At 28.8% G+C, this 23,509-nt stretch overlaps 1 protein-coding gene and 1 long non-coding RNA gene across 2 annotated transcripts; one reads left to right on the top strand and one right to left on the bottom strand.

Annotated features, from left to right (window-relative positions):
• The first annotated feature begins 11,466 nt into the window (after nt 1-11,466).
• Nucleotides 11,467-13,406, top strand: LOC18103461 (palmitoyl-monogalactosyldiacylglycerol delta-7 desaturase, chloroplastic). Its single transcript, XM_006377828.3, has 5 exons — nt 11,467-12,121; nt 12,196-12,336; nt 12,439-12,579; nt 12,939-13,045; nt 13,124-13,406. The coding sequence occupies exons 1-5, from the start codon at nt 11,549-11,551 to the stop codon at nt 13,320-13,322; spliced, it is 1,161 nt and encodes a 386-aa protein (XP_006377890.1). The 5' UTR covers nt 11,467-11,548; the 3' UTR covers nt 13,323-13,406.
• A 793-nt stretch (nt 13,407-14,199) lies between these two features.
• Nucleotides 14,200-21,093, bottom strand: LOC127903993 (uncharacterized). Its single transcript, XR_008056802.1, has 2 exons — nt 19,974-21,093; nt 14,200-15,351 (listed from the first exon to the last, which is right to left on the bottom strand). It is a non-coding gene; the product is annotated as an uncharacterized LOC127903993 (long non-coding RNA).
• Nucleotides 21,094-23,509: the final 2,416 nt, after the last annotated feature.

Below are 23,509 nucleotides of genomic sequence, written 5' to 3'. Positions count from 1 at the left end.
AAAAATACAAATCATGCATCAGCCGGTATTTGTTCTTTTTAACTGTTCGGATGAATTTTAACGAAAAAACAAAAGGATTTTTAAATCAATATTGTTTCTCTCTTCGAATTGTAAAAAAAACAACACTGAAAAAAGTATCTTCGTGTTTGTCTTTTCTAATTATTTTGTTAGAAAAATTGAATTACTTCAAAACAATATTATCTATAGCATTTTGGATTCATGATCAAAGTTTGACTGTCAGTCTCAGCGGTCAAAGTTGATTGCATGCCTTAATTTATTTAATAAACAATAGTTCAAGGATACAATATACCAAATTGATATTCCAAGCGTAGTATTTGATATTATAATAGTAGTTGTTTTTAATTTAAAGTATTTTTCACTTGTAAATGCATCAAAATTATCTTAACTTAATTTTAGATTCCTCCAAAATTATCATTTTTTTAATAAAAAAAGTTGAAAAATAAAAAATATACAGGAACACAAGCGACTTGGATGACAAGAACAAATTGAAGAGGGATCTATATGCATAAATGAGGGGTAGACAGAACAAACTAGATCTTCGACAATATTGAAAACTCAATTGCACATTTGAAGGACCTAAATGCAAATTCGACATCACGGCGGCCTTAAAATTTTTACAAAGGAAAGAACAGATTTCTGGCATCTTGTTCTTTTAAGGGAAAATGTCTCGTTTAAAGAGTCGGCACCTAGTATTATGGTCACTAGAAACCCTAACTAGTCAACAGAGATTCTATGGTACGAGACTGGTTACGTAAAATGGAAGATATTATCACATCTTAAACGTTCTGTCTGAGGCAGACTGCATTGCTGGTTTTGTCTTAAATTGCTAAACATTTATTAGTTTATGCTATAATGATTTGTTTATAATATTCCTGACTCTGGCGTCAGTGAATATTCGATCTCGAATACTTTCAACTCTGGCGTTGGTAAATATTCTACCACGAATAATTCCAACTCTGGCGTTGGTAAAAATTCCAGCTAAAAAAAAATCAGTATATATATATATTTTTTTAATTTCTAATCCTGATATCAGTGAATAAATGGTTAAAATACATTTTTTCTAAGACATGTAAAATTTCTATTTCTACACTTTCTATTTTTTTATTTTTATTTTTATTTTTATTTTACTTTATTTATTTTATTTTTTGGGCTGGGCTCAGTTCAGCTCATATGGGCTGGGCTAGACCCGACTGGGCTAAGTCAGATGCACGCGTGAAGCAATTTCACACGTGCATCAACTGTGCGAAGGTAATTAAATTACCTTCACACAGTTCTTGCAAACTAAACAATTTAAAACGACAGTGAATGGAAGAGAACGGGCTTACCTGCTTCTGGAGATGGCGAGGAGGCTTGCAGCGCAGTGGTTTTACTCTCGTCTGCGTATGACTTTCCCTTCTGTTTTCCTTTTGCTTCTTTCCTCAGTCCAGTGCCTCCCCTCTGTTTTCTTCTTCCTCTTCACTGTTTTTTCCCTCTCCGTCTCCCTGTGTTTTTGTATCGTCTTTTCTCTGTTTTTTTTATTTGTATATTATGCTTGAATTCTGAGACTAAACCAAAGCTGGGTTTAGCTCTCTGTTTTCTTCCTTTTGTTCCCTCTGCTCCTGGGTTTTTTTCGTCTCTGTGTTTCTTGTTCCCTGCCGTTCGTGGCTTTTTTTTTCTCCGTCCCACGTGCGCATCCCTTCTCTGGCTTTATAGTCGGAGAATGGCATGCGTTTCCCTTGGTAATGAAGACTCAGGACCGCTATTGCAGGAGTAGTGATGGCAGGGGCGTCCGTTTCTCTGGTTTGGTGAGCGGAAGAAGACGAACGGTTCTCTTTGAAACGACGTCGTTCGATTGTTAATGGCCATTTGCGTTTTGGTCCTTAAGTTTTGAAATTTTCGTAAGCAAACCCCTGGATAAACTTTAATTGGACCCCTGCATTTCAGTGCATTTTACAAAATAGTCCTTGGACTCTAATCTGTTGCAATTTTGCCCCCAATTAACCCCAAACTTTGGTATGTTTTCAATTAAGTCCCTGATTTCATTAATTCAATTAATTACAAGCTCAATTAAGTCTCAAAACTTATCAATAATCCAATTAAACCCTTGTTTTGATTAATTAAATTAATTCCAAGCTCAATTAACTCTCAAAACTTATCAATTCTCCATTTAAGCCCTTGATTTGATTAATTAAACTAGTCAATAGTTTAATTAATCTCTAAACTTCCAAACATGTTGCCCTTAACCCAAATTTTAATTCATTCTTCATTTATTTTATTTATTTTATTTTATTAATAAAATAGAAGAAGTCAAAAATTGGTTATGACAGGACCTAAATGCAAATTCAAAGTTAACTTAATGTGAATATTGAACGAATTTGCATAAAAATTAAGTCTGAGAATTTAATTAGATATTTAATAGGTTGATTTGATTTAATCATGTGCCTAATTAAATGTTTAATTAAGTTTGAAAATTAACTTATGCTGAAATTAAAAGAATTAATTAAGTGTAAGGAATTAATTAGACTTTTAATTAGTCAAATTAATATTATTAAGAGCTTAATTGGTGAGAAATTAAGTCTAGAAGCCTAGTTTGCAATGACTTAATTGGACAATGCAAATTAAAGGTTAACTTAATTGAAAAGATTGGAATTTTAGAGGATAATATTTAATTTTTACAAACTCCTTTGGATGTAATCAGGGGTGAAATTTCAAGAAAATCAGAGTTTAGAGGTCAATTAAAAACCAAATTGAAAGAACTCAAAACAAAGGACCTTTCTGCAAAAGGCACGTAACATTAGGGGTTGTACCAAACTTTTCCAGGACTAAATTAAATAAAATCAAAGTGTCAAATTCTATAATTTTCATCCATATTTTATAAAAAAAAATAAAAAATGTATTTTATCATACTTGAAGAAATACAAAAAATATCAATTAATGGGTATTACAATAAGTTTGTGATTATCTATTAGGATTTGACCAAAATTTCAAAAAAAAAAAAAAAACCACAAAAATCATTTTGTTTAAGCTTGGGATATGTATTTTACACATTTTTTTTTTGGACTTTAAAAATGTTAGGTTTTAGCCTGATAAAATAAGAATATCTTTACTAAGGAGGATTTTTTTTGAATTTTAGACATATCAACGAATAAAAACATAAAAACATGATCTTAGAAAAAACAATCAATCAAAAACATGGATTATCAAAGGTATGGTGCACTGGGGTTGATGTGTTTTTCTCATGCACAACTAGTTCTCTTACCCAGATTCTCACAAATCATTAGGTTTTTTAGTGACCATAATATTAGGTGACGACTCCTGAACTCTTCAAAGTATATTTTTATGATTTATCCCAACACATCCAAACCCCCCCGATTCAAGAGTCATACCTGTCATCTAATGTCGTGCACGCCACGATAAGAATAATGTTTTTTTAAATTAATTTTTTATATCAATATATCAAAATAATCTAAAAATAATCAAAAAAATTTAAAAGATTTTTATTTTAAAATATAGTACCACCGTAAAAATAAACACTGTCTTATTTTACCACAAACTAGAATAAGTAAAATATTCCATTAAATTATTTTCACGTTATATCATTAATATAATACTTTTCTTCTTGATCTGATTTTTTCTTAATTCGTTATTTGGTTTTAAACTTTTAAAGTTAAGTTACAACAAAAATGTTAAGTTCTATGTATTTCTTAGTTTGCTGTGTACTTAATTTGTTATAAATTTTCATAATTTAAATATTTAATAATTAATTTTTGTTAGGCACCATACATAGATAATTAGCCATACAAAATCTATTGTTTTTTCCATGCAATTAAATGTTTTCTTTTAAATTAGCCACACATTTCTCTGGCTTTTACGTTTTGATCTCTTATCTCACTTTAAAGGGATTATAATTATATTGTTTTGTTGTGTTTGATATTATGGTTGTGATTTAAAAATAATAAATTTCAAAAAAATAAGTTTTTTGTTAAAATTGTTGTGAAATGAATTTTTGCATGCAAAATAAATAAAAAATATATCTCAATAAATAAAAAACATGCCTTAATAAATGAAAAATAAGTTATTTTAGTTTCTATAAAATCAAAGTTTAAAACATAATTATATGCAAGCCCAGTAAAAAAAATATAAATTATTTGACTAACTAAATAATTTTTTCACTGTAATTAAATAAAAAAACAGAAAATATCACAATATTAAACAATCTTATAGAGTTCAATCCATTTTAGAACACACAAATTAAGAATGACATTATTAAGAATTTTCTTTTTCATTTTTCCTTTCTTAAATAAATTACCATTTAATTCTAAACGCCATGGTGATTTTAAAAAGAAAATCTCAGCTTGGAATGTTTTTACCTTTCGATATCATGGCATAGTTATTATTGCAGGACCGCAGAGTGAGCCTGAAATAATGAAAATGATATGAGTTCAAGCTCCCTTAGCCCAGCCTTTGTTCCTATATTGTATATGGATCTCTGTCTTGTATGTGTTTCTATATTGGATCATACGTAATTTATGGCCTTACCATGAACAATTGATAGACTTTCTTTCATTTCTATAAAACCTAGCCCAATCCATGGCTTGATATAAAATTCAAACCAAGATTAAATTTGACCACGTCAAATCCAAATCTAATTTGATATAAAATTAAAGTTGGACAAGATCCCACATAATTAATACATTGAACCAAGTTTTAACAACAATCAAGATTTTTTATGTACTTTTTTAGAAGATAATGCACTTCAATTGCTTTGATCACATTATTATAATGACACATATTATAATTATAAAAAAAATAAAAGATATCAGTTTTTCATTGTACACTTAAACACATATTATTATAAATTAAAACAGTAAAATAATATTTTTTTGCTATTCTTAAACAAAATCATTTAAGTAGTTATTGATAGCGAGCTAGTCTTTTTTTATAAGATCTATTTGTTATTATCATATTAATTGGAGATAAATCGATCTTTTAACATTTTATATGTACAATTAAATAACTTAAATACTCTTAAAAGCACAATATATATATATATATATATATATATATATATATATATATATATATATATAACTTGGATCCAAGGGATTTTCGGTCTTTTAATGCTTTGATTGCACAGTGAAATAACTATATTTCCCGTTAAAGTAAAAAATTTTAAACTGACGTTGAGTGACCTTTTTGTATTTCATGATTTTTTTTAATTAATTTGAATGAGTGGCAATTCAATCTTTTGACAAATATAAATATAATTTAAAAAATAAAAATTATTGACGCATGCTATGCATGAATTAGTGAGTGGGAGACACTCATATTTTTTGGGAGATGAATGCGGCGTCTCCCAGCTGTCAAACGCCACCTTCCACGATGACATTGAAAGTGTTGTGTTGTCCTCTTCCTTATAGTTAGTATAAGTAGTTAGTATAAGTACATGGCAGCGTAGTGGTTAAGTGCTAATATATATTTTTTCTTTTCCTCTCTTTTTTTCTCTATCCTCACCTCAGATTTCACGCTAGCCCTTCCAAAAGTTAAATGTGTCATGTCAATTTATATTTGTATCAATTTTGATCATTATTATTTTGATTGTTATTTGTTTTGCTTTTAATTTTTTTGAAGTTGATTTTTTTAAAAAATTTGTCCCTCGACATTTTCTTTCATTTAATTTTTGTATCCAATTTAATCCTTATTCTTTTGATTGCTATTTTTTTGTTTTTATTATTTTCTTGACTTATTTTATTTTTAATTTAGCCCCTCATTAATTTTTTTTCATTTAGTTTTTATACCATATTTGGTCATTATTATTTTGATTGCTATTTATTTTGTTTTTTCAATTTTGGATGATTAAGAATTTTGCTTCATGATTTTTTTGTGTTTGCCTTCTATAAGGTAATTCCGATCTCATGATCCAGGTCACAGGGTTTGAAAATTAGTTTGATTTGACTTTGATTTTATTTAGGTTCTTTTTAAAAGCAAATGATTTTTGCTTCAATTTTATTATTTGACGTTAGATTATAGGACTTTCACTTTTGTGATTTTTGCCACTTTTTTAAATGAGATTATCATAATCTTATATCCTAGATAGTTGGTTAATCACGTTAACTCAAGTTGATTTTTTTTAGTTTCACCTTTTATCATTTAGTTTTCTTAAGAGTTGACCTCTATTTTTATTCAATTTCTATTAAACAAATTTTTTTAGTCTTTTATTAAAATTGAATTTTTTTTATTTTGTCCTTCAACATTTAATTTGCTGGTAATTAAAATTTTTAATTCACTTTTCTATTTATGAGATTATATCAATTTGATACAATTTTTGTTTTGTTATCAAATAATATCATTAAAATATTTTTAATAATATTTAAAAGATACTTTTTATAATATTCAAAAGCTTATTTTTCTCTACTAATCACACACTTAGATCTCAAGTTTTTCAAACCAATTTAAAAACACCTTCATCATTTTGAAAAAAAAATTAAGTTAGAAAACAATTGATATATATATATATATATATATATATATATATATATATATATAGTTGTGCACTCTTTAAGATGACAGACAAAATTTAGTGTGTTTGGTATTGTGATAGTTGTTGTGGTTGTAGTTTGAAAAAAAATGGTTTATAAAAAGTAATTTTAGTTGAGATTGGTTTAGTATTTATATATGTTTAGTTAAAACTGTGGTTGAATTTGAGGTTAAATAAATAGTAGTTTAACGTGTTTGGTTAAAAAATTGTTTTTCAAATTAAGGTTATAAAATTTTATATATATATATATATTGATAATTTTTAATTTAAATATTATAGATTTAACTATTACTATTACATCATGAAATAAATAATACTTTATATAAACTATTTTTTATTGTTCCATTAAACTATCTACAATTCCATTACATATAAAATTCATCCGATAAGAACTACAGTTTCTATAATTTTTTAAAAGTTTAATAAAATTAGGTTAAATATTATTAGAAATAAAATTAAAATTATAATATGAGTAAATTTAATTTATTCTCAACTAGTTTTTTTTTTAAATAATTATTTTTCACATAAATGTAAACCGTATAAGTAAATTTATAATTCACTGATTTTTTAAAGAAAAAAAAGGACTGTCCACATGGTAAAACCTGAACAATGCAGTGTAGCAGAAGAAAAGCAGCCTGCTTTGATAAAACCTGCATTTTTAATGCAAAATACAATGGACCCATCAATAATAAATTTTGTTTTAAATGTTATCAAATAATTGTATAGCCTGTTTGTTTCTATGCTTTAAAAATGTTTTTGAAAAAAATTGAAAATTTTTTATTAACTTTAAATTAATATATTTTTAGTGTTTTTAAATCATTTTGATGTGCTGATGTCAAAAATAATTTTTAAAAATAAAAAAAATATTATTAACATGCATTTTAACACGAAAAGCTATTTGAAAAGCAACCACAATCATTCTAACAAACAAGAATTGTGGTTGCGTAAAACACAGAATCAACCGCGATCAAACGGCCCCTTACTGACAACATATTGTCCCCAAAGTAAATGTTTTCTGAACGAGGTGACCACACATTAAAGATTCTTTCATCTGCCATTCGCGACAAACTTTAAGATTGATTGTTAAGGTTTTTGTTAAAAAAAATAATTAACAGGAATGGATAAAATTATGACATTAAATGAGTTATTTGTGGTTGTTTTATAAAATAATTTTTGTTTGAAAATATATTAAAATATATATTTTTTTTAAAAAAATTATTTTTTATATTAATACATTAAAATAATTTAAAAACATAAAAAAATATTTATTTGAAGTAAAATAAAAATAAAAATATTTTTTTTTAAAAAAAAATTTAAAACATAAAAACAAACCTTCTTTATAGCTCAAGTCGGAATATTCTTCTCTTTTCTATGCATATCCTCCATCATGAAAAACCTTTTCCTTTATAAACACACCAAAGCAGCATCCACCCACGGCTAATACCAACACCACCACATAAGAAAAATAATTTATGCTAATATTAAAAATTTAAAAATAAATTAAAAAAATATTTTGATATACTTTTAAAAGAAAAATATATATAAACAAAAAAAAAATTAGCACTGCTCTAAGTTGCCAGAAGTAAAATAGGCATAGCTTACATTTGTATTTATTTTTGCGATGATATTATATTTAAAAAGAAAATTGAAATTTTTTTTAAAATTATTTTTTTGTTTTTAAATTGGTTTAATATACTAATATTAAAAATAAATTTTAAAATTTTAAAAAATAATTATTTTAATATATTTTCAAATAAAACTCATTTAAAAAAACAATCAATATTGTAAACCTATACATTCCATGAAATACACATAATTTTCATGAAGCTTTGCAGAAAGCATGAAATCACAAATTGGGTTGCTAGATTGCCTATTTTGGACGCGCCACACTTGCTCCAATAATCGCCAAAAGCTGCTTGTAACACCAAAATCAACTACCACAATTTTCAGCTATCAGCCAGAACCAAATGCATTCATCAAGCTAACCAATCCACACGTCCCATTCCACTGGAGATGAACAAAAAAAAATTAAAAAAGCGATTAAACTGAGAAAAAAAATAACTGAAAAAACCGAACCGTAAAAAAACAGATTAAACCGATTAAAATTTTAAAAAAACTAGCCGGTTTGGTTTGGTTTTGGTTTTATAAGCAAAAAACCGAAAAAACCGAACCAAACCGAACCCAAACAAAAAAAACCGAGCCAAACTGAAAAAATCGAGCCAAACCGGTTTGAATCAGTTTTTGTCCTAAAAAACCAAACCGAAACCGGGCGGTTTGAACCGGTTTCGGTTTTTTTAAAAAAAAATTTCGATTTAATTATTTTTTTTTAATAAAAACCAAACCGAATTAAAAATGATGACTCCTACATTCCACAAACCAAATCTCGAATCACGATTTGTGCCCTGAACAGGACAGTTGAAGGAATTGATTCCATTTGCGCGGTTGTGGAGATAAAACGAAACTTTAGGCCTTCACACACAAGCCCTTTGATTGCAGAACCACATTACCATTTTTCTTTTCTTTAACCAATCATCCTTCATCACCACCATTTTTATCATTATCATTACTGCAACAATCAGTATAACTGCTTTCATTATCACCATCCCTATCATTATCATTACCGCAACCACCATCATCACTACTACAACCGCCTAACAACGACAACTTCTTACACTACCCCTGCAACTATCAAATCAAATTTATTAAATTTGATTAAGTAAATTCCAAACCTAAAAAATAAAATATTTTAATTTTTTATTGTACATCTAAACACATATTACTATAGATTGAAACCGTAAAATAATAATTTTTTTTTCCATTCTCAAACAAAATCACTTAAGTAGTTATTGATGGCAAACCAGTCTTTTTTATAGGGTCTATTTGCCACTATCATATTGATTGGAGACAAATCGGTCTTTTAACATTTTATATGCACAATTAAATAACTTAAATACTCTTAAAAAAAAAAAAAAAGTTGCTGACGCATGTCATGCATAAACCAATGAATAGGAAGCACTCACATTTCTTGGGAGATGAATGCGGTATCTTCCAGCTGTCAAACACCACCTTCCAAGATAGCATTGAAAGTGTTGTGATGTTCTCTTCCCGGTAGTCAGTATGTGTACATGGTAGCGTAGTGGTTAGGCGGTGATAGATATTTTTTTTTCTTTTCCTCCCTATTTTCTCTCTCCTCACCTCAAATTTCGCGCTAGGTCTTCTAAAAGTTGAATGTGTAATGCCAATTTGTATTTATATGAATTTTGATCATTATTATTTTGATTGCTATTTGTTTTGCTTTTAAATTTTTGAAGTTGATTTTTTTTTTAAATTGTCTCTCAGCATTTTCTTTCATTTAATTTTTGTATCTAATTTAGTCCTTATTCTTTTGATTGCTATTCTTTTGTTTTTATTATTTTCTTGATTTATTTTATTTCCAATTTAGTCCCTCACTACTTTCTTTCATTTAGTTTTTTTTTATAAATAAAGTCCCTATATAATTTTGCTTCATGACATTTTGTATTTGCTTTCTATAGGGTAATCCCAATCTCATGACCCGGATCATAGAGTTTGAAGATTAGTTTGATTTGACTTCGATTTTTTTAGGTTTTTTAATAAGAAAATGATTTTTTCTTCAATTTTATTATTTGACATTAGGTTATTGGGCGTTCAGCTTTTTGATTTTTGCCACTTTTGTTTAATAGGATTATCCTAATCTTATTTCTTAGGTAGTTGGTTAGTCAAGTTAATTTAAATTGATTTTTTTTAGTTTCATCTTTTATCATTTAGTTTTCTTAAAAGATGACCTTTATTTTTATTCAATTTTTATTAAACAAGTTTTTTTTTGTTTTTTTATTAAAATTAATTTTTTTATTTTGTCCTTCAACATTTAACATTTGATTTGCTGGTAATTAAAATCTTTTATTTACTTTTTTAATTATTAGATTATTTTAATCTGATTGAATTTTTGTTTTATTATTAAATAACATTATTAAAATATTTTAATAATATTTCAAATATACCTTTATAATATAGACAAGCTTATTTTTCTCGATTAATCACTCGACCTAGATTTCTAGTTTTTCTTACCTATTTAAAAACACCTTCATCATTTAAAAAAAAAATTAAGTTAGAAAAATTTATATATATATATATATATATATCTAAAAAAATTAAGTTAGAAAGAATTTATATATATATATATATATATATATATATATATATATATATATATATATATATCAGCTGTACACTACTTTTACAAACTTTAAGAATGGACAAACGTACGACGATGAATGAGTTCTTGGGGAATGTGAAAAAGGTTGTTTTTAAAAATATTTCACCACATTGAACCCCCACCTAACGACAACTAATTACACCACCCCTGCAACACAGCAAACATGATTTGACAACTCATGAGCAAAACAAAATCTATACGACAAATAACTCAATTTGATCACAAATAAAATGTAAAAAATAAAAGAGAAATCAAATTAAAAATTTATTTAAAAATATAATTGGATTTTTTTAAAGTATTTTTACTTTAAAAATATATTAAAATAATATTTTTTTATTTTTAAAAAATTATTTTTAATACCAGCACTTTAAAATGATTTAAAAACATTAAAAAATATTAATTTAAAAAAAATTAATTTTTTAAAATATACTGTTAAAACACAAAAACATAAAAAACTAAAAAAAAAAATCTAACATAAAAATTAAAAAAGAAAATATATTTTTTAAATTTTTTTAAAAATACTTTTAAAATAAAAAATATACACTACCTCCCTTCCATAGTTTAAACTAAAAAGTAACCAATAATCTATAAATTTGACATGACATTCAAACAAATCTCTTAAAGGAGTTTTTGACTGTGCCGTTTATACTATATTTTTTTTGAAAAGCAGCATTACCTTATAAACAACCAGTCACTTACTCTTCCGCAAACCCATCACTATATAAACCCCCGCAAAATAATCAGTTCTATCAAAATACATCCTCTTTTAAGTCTCAATGGCTTTGATGACATCTCCATTAACCAAATCCAAACCTTGCCTTTTTTTGCCTTTTACCCATGCTAAGAAACTGGGTTCTCCACCTGCTATACTCCTAAATTATGGTCACTATAACCCCAAGTTCCTACCACTAACAACCAACAAATGCAAAAAAGAAAAATTATCAAGTCTTTTGGATGCTTCAAATAAGAATTATAGCAGTACAAAAAAAGCACTACAAGTAGTGGCTGATGCTGGTAATGCACCTCTATCAGAGGCCGAGCCTAGGAACCTCGGGAAAATCTTTCTGTCAGATGTGGTGGTGAGGAGAAGAAGGCAGGTATTTTGGGGCAGGAAATGGAATTCATCAGATATAGCCAATGCTGCTATAGTTTCGTCAGTGCATTTTCTATCTTTGTTCGCACCTTTTTATTTCACTTGGCCTGCATTTTGGGTTGCCCTTGGCATCGGTATTGTCACTGGACTTCTAGGTATCACTCTTTCTTTCCATAGGAATCTTTCTCATAGGAGTTTCAAGCTTCCAAAATGGCTCGAGTATTTTTTTGCATACTGTGGGGTTCAAGCTCTTCAAGTAAGTGCACCCTCCCCTTTTCTTTCCTTGATTTTTTGTGTTTTCAATTTTTAATGGCTTTATGTTGGTTTCAGAGGGATCCTATTTTTTGGGTTAGCACTCATAGACACCACCACCAGTTTTGTGATTCTGAGAGAGACCCGCATAGCCCTACTGAAGGGTTTTGGTTTAGTCACATCACTTGGCTCTTTGACAATAATTATATTACTGAAAAGGTCTGTATGTTCATCCTCCTCACACGCACACAAATGAACAAATTTCCTAGCGTGAAATTGTGTTATTGCTGCTTATTCTGTTAAAAATATTTGATTTGGTAGTGTGGAGGACCAAACAATGTTGGGGATTTAGAGAAGCAACCCTTTTACAAGTTCATGCAAAACACGTACTTTCTACATCCAATTGCGCTTGGAGTTCTGCTATATGCAGTGGGAGGATTTCCATACCTTGTATGGGGAATGGTATGGAATACTTCTCATGTCCTCCTCTCTCTTTTTTTTTAATGAAAATATGCAGAGATAGCCAAAATTAGTATTTGTCTTTTTTTACTGGAACTTTCATCAAACGCAACCTCTTGGAACGAATTTCTCAAGTTCATTGGAAGTAAATGGCAAATGGCACGAAAATCATGGTGTAAAATGAAAGGGCAATATTGTCTGCTAATAAACTCAGGATGTACTCATTCATATCTGATCGGTGACCATACATTGAAATGAACATGAAAATTTAAACACTTATTACCCCTCAGGCCTCAGTAGTCAATTAGGTTAATTCTTGTATACCTTATGCAACAAAACTAATTTACTGCTGACCATTTCAGGGTGTGAGAACCGTACTGGCTTTGCACTTCACTTGGCTAGTAAACTCAGCTTCTCATTTATGGGGAAAGCGAGCGTGGAACACCGGCGACTTGTCTAGGAACAATTTGTAATTACCTTTTGCTCTTAGCTTTTATCATTCTGATTTGGTTATTTCTAATAATTTTGTTCTGCAAACTTTTTTAAGGTGGCTTGCGTTGCTTACATTTGGAGAAGGTTGGCATAATAATCACCATGCTTTTGAATACTCAGCCAGGCATGGCCTGGAATGGTGGCAGATTGACATGACTTGGTATGTTGTAAGGTTTCTTCAAGCTATTGGACTGGCAACAGATGTGAAGCTGCCATCGGAAGTTCAAAAGCAAAGGATGGCTTTCAACAATTGAAGTTTGTGTGTGTGTGATATCATTAATGAAATTATGAGAAGCTTTTCTTTTTAAGAATATAATATAATTCTACTATTATATATACGTGCATGGTGTACAGTTTTTTTTTTCACAGAATATTTGGACTTCGAAAATATTGAAAAAAATTAAATCTTAATTTGGAGGAAATGTGAGTCTCTTTTGAGATATCTATTAAAATTTATTCCCAGATTCATGATATAATATTAAACACGAAAATGGTTCATAATCGCTATAAAATATTTGCAGGAGTTCAATTGGAAGTCATTATCACATCATTAATTTCAACATATTACACATTAAGATTGATGGGTTGTAATTAATCTACTAGACAAATGGCAACATATATTAATTATAGGTTACTCACAGAGGAAAGTTAGGACATGTCCTTTTTAATTTTTTTTTTCAAAATTTAATCTATGCTTGCAAACCGAATGTTGATTCACTAGGCCGAATGATATCTTACAAATAGGCTGAAAAGCCTATGATCAATTATTTTATACACAAAATTGACCAATTCAACATTCTTAATTTTAACCCTACCGAGGCCTTCAAAAATTTTTATTTTTAGATTTTTTATCATTTTTTCTGATATTTAAAATTATTTATTATAAATATTACTTAATTAGCTTATGTCAGATGTATATGTGTGTATAAACATATCCCATGAGTCAATATGTTTTAGACATGACTAATCTCGTGGTCCGGGGAAAAAAATAGCATTAAAAAAGAATATTAAAAGACGATAAGTGTGTTTTGATAAAAAAATAATAAAAAAATCACGATTTAGATCATATACTCGGCTAAATTGAATAAGTTATCTTAACTAATAAGATGTCAAAAAAAAAAATAACAGGGATAAAGAAAAAGCATTTATTAAACAATGATAAGTTTCAATTTAATCAAGTGCGATAGAAAGAAAATAAAAAACAATATGACCAAAGTTAATCCAAATGTGCCTACCAAACCCGCAACTTATTCGAGAGGTTGTGATAACAACTCAGAAAGCAAACCAAAAAGACATGTAATTAAGCTCTAATTATTAACAAACCCAATGTAGAAAGACTTGATTGAATAAACAAATAATTAACAAAATGGAAAAAAAAAGCCAACAAACTTGGATTAGCTTACTAAATAACATGACTAAGATTGTGCGCATTGGACAACACAATAAAAGGCATGCCATGAAAAGTTATAAAGCTAAATGCAAAATAAATAAAAAATGATGAATGACAAAAAGTAGAAAAAATCAATTTTAAAAATAACGAACTCAAAATTTTTTTTTTTTTTAAAAATAAAAATAAAGGCTGACGGCATCTAGGTTAACATTTTAAACACATAACCTGAGTCATTAACCCAATGTAACCCAACCAGAAAAAATCATGATTACTCTAAATTCATAATCAACTTAGGGTTGAATAATGAAATTGAAAAATAATAATTTGACAAACAATTCCAAAACAAAAGGAGCAATATAAAAGAATGAGAATTAAATATTAAACAAAAACATAATAAAAAAAAATAATAGCATTGTTTGATTTAAGAGTGAAAAAAAAACTTTTATACTTTACAAAAGGAACGGGAAAAAAATAATCAAAATAAAAATAATCAAATTTGAAAAAAAAATAAGAGGAAAAATAACATTTTAATAAATAGTGAAACCAAAAACAAATTTAAAAGAAATAAGATAAAAATTAAATAATCAAAATCAAGAAGAATAAATTAGAAACTTAAACAAAATAAGAGGATAATATTAAAAACAATTATTAAGCAACGTGTTTTTCAAGGAGGAAAAAAGAATAAAAAAAAAAGTTGAGCAAAGCCATATCACCGCATTGACCACCGCACACAATACTTCATCCATCATGAAGATTCTAACGCCGTCGTGGATGGTCAATTTTTGACATACTTTTGATACTCAGCCAAGCATGGCCTGGAATGGTGGCAGATTGACATGACTTGGTAAGTTGTAAGGTTTCTTCAAGCTATTGGATTGGCAACAGATGTGAAGCTGCCACCGGAAGTTCAAAAGCAAAGATGGCTTTCATAAATAAATAAAAAAATCTCAACAAATAAAAAAAATTACCCATTAACCCAAGCCTTTTTTATGGTAAATCACTAAATAAAATCTGCCAACACAACGAGGTGTTGAAAGCAAGTGGCAGGAAAGAAATAATAAATTATAAAGGTTCAAAGTTAAAATTAAACAATTGATATACAAGTGAAATTGCATCATTCATTTATTCTTTGAAGGACTAATATAAAAGTATAATTTAATTCATCAGATTTTAGATTTGTATTTTATAGATTACCAGTTCGAGTTTTATAAATCTTAAATCTATTAGAGGCTTATATAGTCGTTAACTTCAGGACCCGTGAAATTAATCGAGGTGTACGCATACTGGTCCGGGCATCCACATTAATAATAATAAAAAATCTAAAATCAATGGATTCTTGTTAAAGTGATTGGTAAATTTAGTTGGTATAAATCCTTAACGATATAAATAATAATTCTTACCTAAGATGCTTAAGAGATGACAACAGAGAAATAGAGATTGGATAAAATATTAGTTTTTTTCTTTTTTCCAGAACAATATTAAATATATAATCATTATGTAATTAATTAATTCTTATTGCTCATCATAATTGAATATTTCACCCCCTAAAAAACAGTTTTCTGATCACTCTATGGGACCGTATAAATTATATTTTCTTGATATATGATATTATATAGTCATGAGATTCATTACACCAATTAGTCAAATTGATTTCATTTACATGTTTAATTTAATATTCTTTGTTGTCTTGGAACAGCAGGGAGCCAGACACAGAATTGAAGTCAATATTCTTAATTAATTCTCTGAACTCTTGCCTCCCACCAACTCATGAGCTGATTTATGCCACCATTTGTCTTGGTTCATTTAACCTTTCCAAAAACCAAGCAAAGAATATCTGGACCGACAATCATCTTACCATCATCAGTTTTTTTATAAGGAAAAATGAACCAATAATTTTTATTTTTTAAAAAAAACACAGGGTATCATAGGCTGGTTTTCGAGTAACAGACTAACCTTGCAGTCTAAAAATACAAGGTGCTTTATTATACCCTGTGGCCCGTGATCCTATAAGTTTTTTTTTTTTTTATTATTATTGAATGAAGGGTTTAAGCTTGAGATCTGAAAAAAGCAAATAAGTTTCGGCTGATATATGCTAGACCAACCTTTTAAGATATGAAAGTTTGCTTTACACGTGAGAAATTATGGTAAATATACAAAAATGGTTTGCTAAGGGAAGGTGGCTCAAAAAAATAAAAAAACATTGTCTTGTGAACATATATATGATGGTTGGTTTGCCCTCTTTTGATCTCTTCAACAAAATCTTGCTCTCTAGCTCTCAAAAGATCCTCTACTACTTCTTGAGATTAATTTGGGGTGATCAAGATTTTGTTGAAGAGATCATTAATATAATACTTTTCTTCAACAAAGTTTGATATTATACTCTTTTGATCTCTTCAACAAAATTTACTCTTTTGCCCTAGGTAGCGTTTGATATTGTAATAGCAGTTGTTTTTAATTTAAAATATTTTTCTCTTGAAAATATATCAAAATTATCATAACTTAATTTCGAGTTCCTCCAAAATTATTGTTTTCTTTTATACCAAAAAAAGGTTGAAAAATAAAAAAAATATACAAGAAGACAAGTGACTTGGATGACAAGAACAAGTTGAAGAGAGATCTATATGCATAAATGAGGGATAGACAGACCAAACTGAATCTTTGACAATATTGAAAACTCAATTGAACCTTTGAAGGATCTAAATGCAAATTCAAAATTAACTTAATGTGAATATTGAACGAATTTGCATAAAAATTAAGTTTAAGAATTTAATTAGATATTTAATAGACTGATTTGATTTAATCATGAGCCTAATTAAAGATTTAATTAAGTTTGGAAATTAACTTAGGCTGAAATTAAAAGAATTAATTAAGTGTAAGAACTTCATTAGATTTTTAATTGATAAAATTAATTTTATTAAAAGCATAATTGGTGATAAATTAAGTCTGGAAGCCTAGTTTGCAAGGACTTAATTGGACAGTGCAAATTCAAGGTTAACTTAATTGAGAAAATTAAAATTTTAGAGGACCATATTTAATTTTTACAAAGTTCATTGGATGGAATCAAGGGCGAAATTGCAAGAAAATCAGAGTATAGAGGTTGAACCAAATTGAAAGAACTCAAAACCAAGGACCTTTCTGCAAAAGACACGTAACATTAGGAGTTGTTCCAGACTTTTCCAAGGACTAAATTAAATAAAATCAAAGTATCAAATTCTATAATTTTCATCCATATTTTATAAAAAAATAAAAATTGTATTCTATCATACTTGAAGAAATACGAAAAAGATCAATTAATGAGTATCACAACAAGTTTGTGATTATCTGTTAAGATTTGACCAGAATTTCAAAAAACAAATAGCACCACAAAAATTATTTTGTTTAAGCTTGGGATATGTATTTTACCCATTTCTTTTGGACTTTAGAAAGGTTAGGTTTTATCCTAATAAAATAAGGATTTCTTTACCAAGAAAAATTTTCTTGGATCTTAGATAGATCAACGAATAAAAACATAAAAACATGATCTTAGAAAAAACAATCAATCAACAACGCGGCTTATCAAAGGTAGGGTATACTGGGGGTGATGTATTTTTCTCATGCGCAACTAGTCCCTCCATCCAAATTGTCGCGGATCATTAGATTTCTTAGTGACCATAATATTAGGTAGCAACTCCTGAACTCTTCAAAGCATATTTTTATGATTTATCCCAACACATCCAAAACCCTCTTGATTCAATCTAAAAATAATGTTTTTTTAAATTAATTTTTTATATTAGTATATGAAAACAATCTAAAAATACCAAAAAATATTTAAAATGATTTTAAAAAAAATACGGTGCCACCACAAAAATAAACACTGCCTTACTTTACCACAAACTAGGAGAAGTAAAATATTCCATTAAATTATTTTTGTGTTATATCATTAATATAATACTTTTATCATATGAGTTTAAGCTCCCTTAGCCCAGCCTTTGTTCCCACGTATATGGATCTCTGTCTTCTGTGTGTTTCTATATTGGATCATACGTAATTTATGCCCTTGCCATAAACAATTGATAGACTTTCTTTCATTTCTACAAAACCTAGCCCAATCCATGGCTTGATATAAAATTCAAACCAAAATTAAATTTGACCAAGTGAACTCCAAACCTAATTTGATATAAAATTCAAGTTCGACAAGATCCCACATAATTGATACATTTAGTCAAGTTTTATAACAATAATCAAGATTCTTTATGTATTTTTTTAGAAGATAATGCACTTCAATTGCTTTGATCACATATTATAATGATGCATATTATAATTATAAAAAAATAAAAGATTTTAATTTTTCATTGTACACCTAAACATATATTACTATAGATTGAAACATTAAAATTATATTTTTTTTTCCATTCTCAAACAAAATCACTTAAGTAATTATTGATGGCAAACCAGTCTTTTTTATAAGGTCTATTTGTTATTATTATATTGATTAGAGACAAATCGGTCTTTTAACATTTTATATACACAATTAAATAACTTAAATATACTTAAAAGCAAAAAACAATGAAATTAAAACTAGGATCCAAAGGATTTTTGGTCTTTTAATGCTTTGATTGCACAATGAAATAACTACATTTCTCTTTAAAGTAAAAATTTTAAACTGATGTCGAGTGACTTTTTTATATTTCATGATTTTTTTTTAGTTATAATCAATTTTGAATGAGGGGCAATTTAATCTTTTGATAAATATAAATATAATTAAAAAAAATAAAAGTTGTTGACACATGCTATGCATGAACTACTAAATAGGAGGCACTCACATTTTTTGGGAGATGTGTCGCACCCGACATCGCGGCGGCCCTAAAAAATAATGGTTCTCTTGATTTATATTATGGAAAAAGAACAGATTTCTGGCATCTGATTCTTTTAGGGGAAAATGTCTTGTTTGAGGAGTCGCCACCTAGTATTATGGTCACTAGGAACCCTAACTGGTCAACAGAGATTCTATGGCTCGGGATTGGTTACGTAAAAGGAAAGATATTATCACCCCTTAAACGTTCTGCCTAAGGCAGACTGCATTGTTGGTTTTGTCTTAAATTGCTAAATATTTATTAGTTTATGCTATGATGATTTGTTTATAATATTCTTGACTCTGGCGTCAGTGAATATTCGACTACGGATACTTCCAACTCTGGCGTTGGTAAGTATTACGTAACTCAAAACAAAAATGAATGGTGTTGCTGACTCTAGCTCTTTAAATAAACCAAATAAAAATAAATTTAAATATATGCATGCATAATTTTTTATTTTTTATATGTTTATATTTTTTTATTTTCTATTTTCTATTTTTTTTATTTTTTGGGGGCTGGGCCCAGCTCAGCCCATGTGGCTGGGCTGGACCCAGCAGGCCTAGCCGGGTCACAGGCTTGACCCGGCTGGCCATTTTTTTTACCAGCAGGCGTGCGTGAGCAGTTCACGCACGCCTGCTATAGGAGCATGTAATTAAAATGCAAGAAGGGAAAGCGCAACTTACCTGGTGCTGGAAATGGCGATCCGGATTTTTTCAGTCTTTCTTGGTCGTCTATCCTTGCCTCAAGATCCCTGTGTTCGTTCGTTTCCCTTCTTTCGGTGTATTCCTTCTGTCAGCTGCTTGTTCCTCTCTCCTTTTTAGCTTCTTCCTTTGGTTTTGGAAGCTGGTGCTGGAGAAGAGGCAGTCGGTGGTGATGCTGGTCCTCTCTTCGTTTTTTTAAGCTTCTTCCTCTGGTTTTGTTTGCGTTTTTCTTCTCTGGTTTTTCGTCTGCTCACTGTGTTTGTGTTCTGAAGATGAAGGCGAAGCTGGGGTACGTTGGCTTTTTGTTCTCTTCCCCTGTTTCTGTCTCTGTCTCCTTCCCCTGGCTTTTCTTCGTGTATTCTCTGCTTTGGTTTTTCAGCAGTTTTTTCTCCGGTCTCTCCCTGGTTTTTTCGTGTCTGGGCTTAGCTTTCCCCCTGTCTACTGGGTTTTTTCCGTCTGGGATTTTTAGCCTCTGGGTATTTCTTCGGGTTCTCTCTGCTCTCTGGATGTCCTTGGTTCCGTGATTCCCCTGCTGTGGCCAGAGAATGGCCTTTCTTCACGCGTTCGTGCCTCACGATCGTGAGGCACGAACGCCTCTGTTTCTGTGAGAAGAAACAGGGGCAGAAAACTTGCTCCCCTCTGTACAGTTTCTGTTCTTGCGTTTCTGTTTGTTGGGTTTTTTTACTTACTCTCTGCTCTCCTCTGCTTTCCTCTTCTGTTCATATGTTGTGATTGAATTCTGGGACTAAACTGAAGATGGGTTTAGCTCTCTGTTTACTTCCTTTTGTTCGTGGCTTTTTCTTTAGCCTCCTCTGTTTCTTTGAGAAGAAACAGAGGAATGCATGTCTGCTCTTCTTCCTTCGTTTTTAGTCCCCCTCCGGTTCTGTGATTCCTTCCCCCTCGCGCTCTCTCATCTTCTCTGGCTTTATAGCCAGAGAATGCCAAGCATCTCTACAATTGAAACGGCTTCAAAGCCATTACTGCAGAAACCGTTCCTGTGGAAGGAGACGAAGAAGGCGACGGCTGATTTCTAGAAACGGCGCCTTTTGTGTGATGGGAATGGCCATTTGCAATCCAGTCACTGAAGTTCTGGAATCGTGTAATCAAGCCCCTGGATAAATTGTAATTGGACCCCTGTATTTCGGCGTTTTTTACAAACTAATCCTTGGACTTTAAGCTGTTGCAATCGTGCCCCCAATTAACTCCAAACTTTGTTATTTCTTCAATTAAGCCCCTGATTGGATTAATTAAATTAATTCCAAGCTTAATTAAGTCTCAAAACTTATCAATTCTCAAATTAAAACCTTAACTGGATTAATTAAATTAATTTCAAGCTTAATTAAGTCTCAAAACTTATCCGTTTTTCAATTAAACCCTTGACTTGATTAATTAAATTAATTCCAAGCTTAATTAGATTAATTCCAAAGTTTAATTAAACCCTAAAACTTCCAATCATGTTGCCCTTAACCCAAATTTTAATTCATTCTTCATTTATTTCATTTTACTTGTTTTTTTTCATCATTATTATTATTTTTTCATCATTTTTTTATCCTTTTCAATAAATAAAATAATAATAATAATTAAAATAAAAATGGTCAAAAATTGGGTTATGACAAGATGAATGCGGTATCTTCCAGTTGTCAAACACCATCTTCCACGATAGCATTGAAAATGTTGTGCTGTTCTCTTCTTGGTAGTCATTATGTGTACATGGCGACGTAGTGGTTAGGCGTCAATAGATATATATATATATTTTTTCTTTTCTTCCCTCTTTCTCTCTCCTCGCCTTAGATTTAATGCTAGCCCTTTCAAAAGTTAAATGTGTTATGTCAATTTGTATTTGTATCAATTTTAATCATCATTATTTTGATTGCTATTTGTTTTGCTTTTAAATTTTTGAAGTTAATTTTTTAAAAAAATTGTCCCTCAACATTTTCTTTCATTTAATTTTTATATCCAATTCAGTCCTTATTCTTTTGATTGCTATTTTTTTTGTTTTTATTATTTTCTTGATTTATTTTTTTTCAATTTAGTCCCTCATTACTTTCTTTCATTTAGTTTTTATACCATATTTGGTCATTATTGTTTTGATTGCTATTTATTTTGTTTTTTTAATTTTAGATAATTAAGAATTTTGCTTCATGATTTTTTCGTGTTTGCTTTCTATAGGGTAATCCCGATCTCATGATTCAGGTAACAGAGTTTGAAGATTAGTTTGATTTGACTTTGATTTTTAGGTTTTTTTTAAAAGAAAATGATTTTTTTCTTCAATTTCATTATTTAACATTAAGTTATTGGTCATTATTGTTTTGATTGCTATATATTTTGTTTTTTTTAATTTTAGATAATTAAGAATTTTGCTTCATGATTTTTTCGTGTTTGATTTCTATAGGGTAATCCCGATCTCATGATTCAGGTAACATAGTTTGAAGATTAGTTTGATTTGACTTTGATTTTTAGGTTTTTTTTTAAAAGAAAATGATTTTTTTCTTCAATTTCATTATTTAACATTAAGTTATTGGTCATTATTGTTTTGATTGCTATTTATTTTGTTTTTTTAATTTTAGATAATTAAGAATTTTGCTTCATGATTTTTTCGTGTTTGCTTTCTATAGGGTAATCCCGATCTTATGATTCAGGTAACAGAGTTTGAAGATTAGTTTGATTTGACTTTGATTTTTAGGTTTATTTTTAAAAGAAAATGATTTTTTTCTTCAATTTCATTATTTAACATTAAGTTATTGGTCATTATTGTTTTGATTGCTATTTATTTTGTTTTTTTTTATTTTGAATAATTAAGAATTTTGCTTCATGATTTTTTCGTGTTTGCTTTCTATAGGGTAATCCCGATCTCATGATTCAGGTAACAGAGTTTGAAGATTAGTTTGATTTGACTTTGATTTTTAGGTTCTTTTTTTAAAAGAAAATGATTTTTTCTTCAATTTCATTATTTAACATTAAGTTATTGGGCTTTTAGCTTCGTGATTTTTACCACTTTTTTTTTAATGAAATTATTCTAATCTTATATCCTAGATAGTTGGTTAGTCAAGTTAACTCAAGTTGATTTTTTTTAGTTTCACGTTTTATCATTTAATTTCCTCCAGAGTTGACCTCTATTTTTATTCAATTTCTATTAAACAAGTTTTTTTAATCTTTTATTAAAATTAATTTTATTTTATTTTGTCCTTCAACATTTAATATTTGATTTGCTGATAATTAAAATTTTTTATTCACTTTTTTATTATGAGATTATCTTAATTTGATTGAATTTTTGTTTTGTTATTAAATAATATCATTAAAATATTTAAAAAATATTTTTTATAATATTAACAAGCTTATTTTTCTTGACTAATCACTCGATCTAGATTTCAAGTTTTTCTTGCCCATTTAAAAAAAACCTTCGTCATTTAAAAAAAAAAAATTAAGTTAGAAAAAATTTGATATATATAGCTGTACACTACTTAAAAGGACAAACAACATCCTGTCCCCAGCGTCTATGTTTTCTGAACGAGGGGACC

This window comes from Populus trichocarpa, chromosome 11 (genome assembly GCF_000002775.5).
Source record: "Populus trichocarpa isolate Nisqually-1 chromosome 11, P.trichocarpa_v4.1, whole genome shotgun sequence".
Taxonomy (NCBI): domain Eukaryota; kingdom Viridiplantae; phylum Streptophyta; class Magnoliopsida; order Malpighiales; family Salicaceae; genus Populus; species Populus trichocarpa.
This window is presented reverse-complemented; position numbering and strand designations above follow the sequence as displayed.

Bases quoted from the DNA above. Each gene is read 5' to 3' on its own strand.
- LOC18103461 (XM_006377828.3), top strand. From the start codon at position 11,549: ATGGCTTTGATGACATCTCCATTAACCAAATCCAAACCTTGCCTTTTT. The intron at 12,122-12,195 runs GTAAGTGCACCC...TGTTGGTTTCAG, and splicing joins GTGGGGTTCAAGCTCTTCAA to AGGGATCCTATTTTTTGGGT. The intron at 12,337-12,438 runs GTCTGTATGTTC...TTGATTTGGTAG, and splicing joins ATAATTATATTACTGAAAAG to TGTGGAGGACCAAACAATGT.